The sequence below is a fragment of the Belonocnema kinseyi genome, chromosome 2 (assembly GCF_010883055.1).
Source record: "Belonocnema kinseyi isolate 2016_QV_RU_SX_M_011 chromosome 2, B_treatae_v1, whole genome shotgun sequence".
NCBI lineage: Eukaryota > Metazoa > Arthropoda > Insecta > Hymenoptera > Cynipidae > Belonocnema > Belonocnema kinseyi.
In genome coordinates, this window is record NC_046658.1 from 164,580,805 (window position 1) to 164,587,451 (window position 6,647).

General features: G+C 34.7%; 1 protein-coding gene across 1 annotated transcript; it reads right to left on the bottom strand.

Annotated features, from left to right (window-relative positions):
* Positions 1 to 5,251: 5,251 nt before the first annotated feature.
* LOC117183055 lies at positions 5,252 to 6,142 on the bottom strand. The gene has a single exon (XM_033376209.1). It carries the CDS (start codon positions 6,140 to 6,142, stop codon positions 5,252 to 5,254), a length of 891 nt encoding a protein of 296 aa, XP_033232100.1.
* Between the last annotated feature and the right edge of the window lie 505 nt (positions 6,143 to 6,647).

Sequence of the window (6,647 nt, forward strand, 5' to 3'; positions counted from 1 at the left end):
CGATAATTATACTCTCCTACCCAAGATGGAAAGCCAATTTTTATCAAAGTGTGCACGGTCTGCAAGATAAAAATATCTTTATCTCAAACAATCTAAGACAGAAAGAGAGAAACGAAAGATAAAAGCTTTGACTTTGTGCAAGAAAACTAAAAGATCTTGGTAAGTAATATCAAATGAGAGGTAACTGTATGTCACTAGAGGGTAATAATTATTTCCTGAACTAGGAACTTTAAATAATCAAGACCCTGGAAGATGATCAGAACGTCTGTAAACGCAGTACTGAGTCCACATGCTTTCGTACACTTACTTAAAACGTACGCCTACTTAACATCTTGCTATAGTTCTCCTATGACATTAGGGTATTTCTGGGTTTTGGACAAATTCAGAAAGCCTCAGTCTGATTCTGATGTTTGGACTCAGTGCGAAAACATCACAAATTCAACTAACACTTCTGTCATTCTTCTCCTGACATTGGATGCTTTAGCACACTTTGCCCATATTTCTCTGCAAAAAAAGAAAGGTGCATAACACCTCTGTTTATATTGTATGTCCATTTTAATCGAATTTTTGACTGCTGAAACTCTGCCTTTTCTTTAGGTTGTATAAAGCTATCTACCTCTGGAAGATGTGGAACTATAAATCATCTGGACGGAGCACAAAGTTCGACCTTAAGCGAGTGGGTTGACTTGGTAAATCGAGGGGTGTTAAATTATCCCCACTATCCCTTATTTTCGCGTTGCCAGACACTGAAGGTTTGTGCTCCGTCCCTAGAGACCCCCCCTCTTTGTGCCAGGTCCAGGTCTCTCCTGGCAGTCACCGCCAATTAAAATTCGTCGCAGACTTTGTACCATTAATTAACTTGAAGTGCATGTAAACTAAAATATGATATCTTTTGTAGAAAATGAGATTTTCCGAAAATTCAAAATAATTAAAATATACATTCGCGTGCATAGAACGAGAGTAGTTCTTTGATTTGAAAACAAATATAATTTATATTAGACAGTTGCGTCGCCATGCCACCCCGCCGGCAGTCCTGTTGCTTCAAAACCGCGCCGCCGTTAATTCGAATTAAGGGCCATAGGTGTGGCAACGCATCGACGCAGCGCGCCGACGCAATCTCAGGCATACTCAAATGGGAGCGTATTTCTTCCCGCCGAATGATCCGGTGGCTTTTGATTTATTACGGAAGTTATGGCGACCAACTAGGAGTTGAATTAAATGGATTTTAATAAATTCCTTATAATGGAAATTGATCTTTTGTTCCTCCATATTTTTATTTTTCCAAGCTTTATGTCAGCGAAAATACTCAACTAGACCGTCACGCCACCCCGCCGCCGTCATCCATCAAGATTGAACAAACTACTGCCGCCGCCGGTCAGAAGTCTGTCGGCGCAACCCTCTGATTTATAGAAAAGTCATGTCTGCCCATTGTGCTTCAAATTTACAGTAATAAAAAGTGCACCAAAATACATTCAATTAAAAAAATTGAAACTGACTTTATCTCTAATGTATTCATTAACTACATTTATTAAATAAACAGGGATTAATTTTATTTTTCATGTGTACGCTTACAAAGAATTTGTTATACAAATTAAATAAACGGAAAGAAATATGAAGGGATTTTTGAAAAACATTTACTTTTATTTTATATTACCTGGAGAAACTCAAATAATTTAATTACTGGATTGTAAAGATATTCTTATTTAACATTTGACATCAGTTAAGTTATATTGTAATATGGAATTAACATTCGGTAAGCCACTAAAAATTGTTTTTAAAAGATAAGAATAATTATAAAAATGTCAAGAATAATTAGATTAAAACCTCAAAAGGACAATCTTAAGGCCTGTAATCGGTGAGATAACGAGTACACCGTAAACCAAATTATGCCTTAAAGAATTATTCAGTTTTTTCTATACATTGCGAAAATGATGATGGTTTATACTTCTGTTTTCACATTGGCGGCCATCCTTACTACTATTGGTGAATATAATAATATAAAGTGTTTACAATTTTCGATATATTAAATATTTTCAATTGTTAGAAAATTTATACAAATCTTAAAACCAGCAAACGCTTCGACCTAAAGCGGAAACAGATTCGCCTTATTTAGAGTTAATATTGATATAGAGGTTATACGCATTTTATTATCTTTTTCTATGGCAACCCTTTGTAATTTATGGAAAGTTGCCACATGTGCCTGATAAAATTAGCTTCAATTACTGCAAATTTCCGTCGGTTTCTGGAAATTCCTAGATTGAATTTTGTTTTATGTATCTTAAGTTATAATATAATTTATTTCAACTTGCGATTAATGAAATTTATTGTAAGTTTCTATACTTTCCAGAAATTATCTCAAAAATAACAAAAAATCATGCTTCCTGAATTCAAAATGTAATATGGGCTGCAAAAATGATCATCCCCTCTTATAAATAATAATCTGATTGAGGAAAAATGACGCAAATAATTTGATTGAGGAATATTAAATATTTTCGTATTTCACTTATGAAAATTAAATTTAAAAGTCATCAAATAATTATTTAATTAATTAATCACAATGCGTGAAAAAATAACACCAATACTCTAAATTTTCATTTTATATTTGTCATGAGTTCAGTTTTATTATAAAGGTGTGTACATTTTGTATGTAAGCCACCTCAAAGTGATCAAAATCAGATTAGAAAAATTGGGATGATAATTATAGAAACTGTTATAATAAATGCGGAAATCCCAGAAAGACCAGCTTGACACCTCGTTCTTGTAAGATAATGACTACCGTATATACATGTTCTTTAGTCAGTCGGTTGCTTATTTAAACTAGTAACCAAAATATCAATTAAAAAATTCATCAGTTTTTTTCGAAATTGAAGAAATAAGCATGATTAGGTAGCAACTGATCGAATTCATCTGCTTCATCATATATATTTATGAATAGGCAGTTTAATCTTTTATCCGCTTACGTTTTCTTGTGGCAATCTAGGGCAATATTTCAGTTATGGCTAAAAAAAATGATTATAATAAAACAGTTGAAAATCTATTGAAAAATTGCACATTATGCAAAAAAGTTAACACCAGTTTCGTTCCAACCATTGAAGATAAATGCAATGATATTATATCAAGATAACAAAAAAAAAAGGCATATAAATAAGAATTTAGCTTCTCCTTTAAAATATCATGCGAGTGTTGTTGCTGAGGCTTATGCTATTCCTAAAGTTCACCAACCTGACCTAAAATGGAAATTAATAGTGTCTTACATAGGATGACCTACCTACAATTTAGCAAAATTTTTATAAAAAATTCTAAAATTTGTTTCTGGTGCGTCTCATTCTTTTATATAATTACATTACTTGAAAATAATTATCCACTACCTTTAATAGAAAGTGTATTCAAAGAAAGAATGATGAGTCTTAAAACAGTTCTAACAAACAAAATAAATGGTTAGATAATTATAAAAAAACTGATTTACATGTTTCTTTACCATTTGTGCAAGTTTTATCAGAGAGATTAAAAAGTGCTTTGAACAAATTTAACACATTCATTGGTGAATCGATTTTTATTAATAAAGATAAGAACTATTCCATTAATTTAAAAATAGAAATATTCGATTTCCGAAATACCTTGGCGCGCTATTTTCGCTAAAGTGGAATTAGAGCCTCTATATTGAAAACTATGTACAAAATCGTTTCACTCTTTTTTCATCGACAGATTGAGGTCGAAACGTCGCAAGATGTAAGTTTTTAAATTTAAATTAAAGTATTGACTCGGATTATTCCCTGTCTGTTTATTTCCAACTTGATCGTAAGTCCAAAATAATTCAACTAATGTACATGATCTAAATAACCTTTTTTTCATGTTTTTCAATCATTTTTAATTCTTCCCTTCCTCCTTCTTAGAACCCTCATTATCAAACTGCTGATACGGCAGTGCTAGGTGTCTCTCTGTTAATTGGTCCTCTTTCTCTTTTTCTCGTTGAAAAATGGAGCGAAACATAGTTTTAGTTCCATCCTACCAAAATGTAATTTTTAAGGTTAACTACTGCTTTTAAATCTGGGTATCAATATAATGTTTGTTTTTAAATGCACAATCAAATTTATTCAATTAGTTAATCTCAAATGAAGATGACTCAAGAGTAAATATAAATGATTTTTCAATTCCTATCCTCACTTTTAATAGAAAAAAATTTTTTCCACTGCATTTCAATTTAAAAAAAATTTTATTATATTAATTTTGTACAACTTTTTTCATGGAACGACAATTGATGTTTTTATTTACTGTGAACCCCCCTAAAATTTACGTAAGCAGGATCATGATCTGACAAAATTACATGTTTTTCAGCTAAGCATAAACTTTAACATGAGACAAAAAAAACTTTAAAAAGCAATTTTTCAGTAAGTAAGAAAATGCTTGTTCAGCTGCTTGTATGTGACACGGAAGGGGGAAGATTTCATTCTGCAGTAAATAATTTACATTTTTGTAAGCTGCCTGCTTTAGCTTAACGTCAGTGAATTGATACTCAACAGAGGTTCAGTTACTATAAATTTACGTTAGTCAATGAGTTCGATATAATTATTTGTTTTCTAATGTTTGTTTTCTTATCACACGAGACAGGCAGAATGAATCACATAAGGTCTTTTAGCGCGCGCTTATAATCCAGTTCGGAAAGAAGGTTGCACCGAATACTGCTGCCCTCTTTAATATTCCAACACTCCCTATCGAGGTCAACTTGTCTTCTTATATTGAAGAATACTCGTTCAATCATTTAACGACAATGTTATTATTTTATAAATGACACTTACATTAGAAACAGTAAAGTGCATTTTATAATTATATAAAGTAAAACGATTTATATTAGTGTTGTAGATAAGTGCAATCAACTATAGTTGTTTTGAACACTAAAAAACGACTAAACATTGTCACGATTGATCAATTCAATTCAATAGAACTTGTTGCTTGGCGAACGCGGACTGACGAGACGAGGAAATAAAATTGGGAAACCGAGCAACAAGACTATTTGTAAGAGAAGGACAGCACGAAAACGATAAGATCGGTTAGACATAAATTCAGACATTACTCAATACGAAAATCAAAATATAAGGACAAGTCCAAGAATCATAAATGTAACGAAGAACGCAAATAAAAATAGAAAATGAGAACACAAATTAAAACATAGATAAAAACAGTAAACGAATGTCCAATTCATAACATTCCGCCCGCTTTCGTCCTCGACGAAATAGGCTCACCATCACTGCACTTAAGATGAACGTGGGAGAAGGGACAATTCAACGATTGGCCGATCGAGTGTGCTAGTCTTTGTCTTGAGAGTGACAACCCGACCTAGGCCACCCTTGCCAGGATGAAGCTGTAGAACCCGACCCATAGGCCATTGAGTAGGTGGAAGGTTCTCATGTCGAATGAGAACTAAATCTCCAATCTGTATGGATGGCGATGATGACCAGCGCTTCCAAAAATGATCACGTATTTGCTGGATCAACTGCCAGCCTGTTAATCGATTTGGAAGAACGTCTGCAAGCGATGGTTCAGGAACTGCATTCAGTGGACCTCCAATGAGAAAGTGTCCTGATGTGAGGGAAGAAATGTCTGTTGGATTATCTGACTGAGCTCTGAGAGGCCGAGAATTAAGGCAAGCCTCAATTTGTGTTAAAAGAGTGGTCATTTCTTCAAACGTCAATGTAGAGTCTCCAATGACTCGACGAAGATGGAATTTTGTCGACTTAACTGCAGCTTCCCATAAACCTCCAAAGTGAGGTGCTTCAGGAGGGTTGAATTTCCGCTGGGTACCATGCGAAGCAAGGTATGTAGCGATCGAAGCGAACTCTACTGATGCCTCAAAAAACATTTCCTGTAGTTCACGATCTGCTCCCACAAAATTCGTACCCTCGTCACTAGACAACGTTCGACAAAGATCACGACGAGAAGTGAAGCGAATATAAGCAGCTATGAAAGCTTCTGCTGTGTAATCAGAAACTAACTCGAGATGAACTGAGCGGGAGGCACAACAGACGAAAATACAAATCCAGGCTTTGTGGGAATGGTGACCTCGTCCTTTGGAGGTGCGAATATTGATGGGGCCAGCATAGTCTACCCCAGTGTATCGTTCCAAGGGTAAGTTGGACACCCCCATGAAGACAGCGAAGGTGACAGTCGCGGATGATAAGAGTTGTGAGAATAGACTCAGGAGGTAAAATCAGTGGATGCTTCTTATCATAAGTGAGAAGAGAATGCTTTGAGCGACCTCCGATACGAAGAAGTTGACCATCAAAAAATGGAGTCAACTTTATTAGAGTGCTAGTCTTAGAAACCTGCATTTTATTTTTTAGAGTGGTGATTTCATTAGAAAAATAGCGATTTTGTTCTTGCTGAATCCACTATGAAAGAGCTAACGATCTAGTTTCTCTACAGTAATATATACCAGCCATGATGACCATTTGTCCACCGGTTCTTCCAAGGCAGATAAAGCTTCGACGTTATCAAACGTTGCATTATATACCTTCTTAAGAGCACTCGAAGACTCAGCTTTCATTGGCTGGATTGAAAAAAGCTCAGCCAAATGAGAGTTGATAAGAACTCTTTTATTCTCAAAGCGCTTCGAAAGTAGGTCCCAGCAACGCTGATAATTGCCTTGAGTG

Bases quoted from the DNA above. Each gene is read 5' to 3' on its own strand.
- LOC117183055 (XM_033376209.1), bottom strand. From the start codon at position 6,142: ATGGGGGTGTCCAACTTACCCTTGGAACGATACACTGGGGTAGACTAT.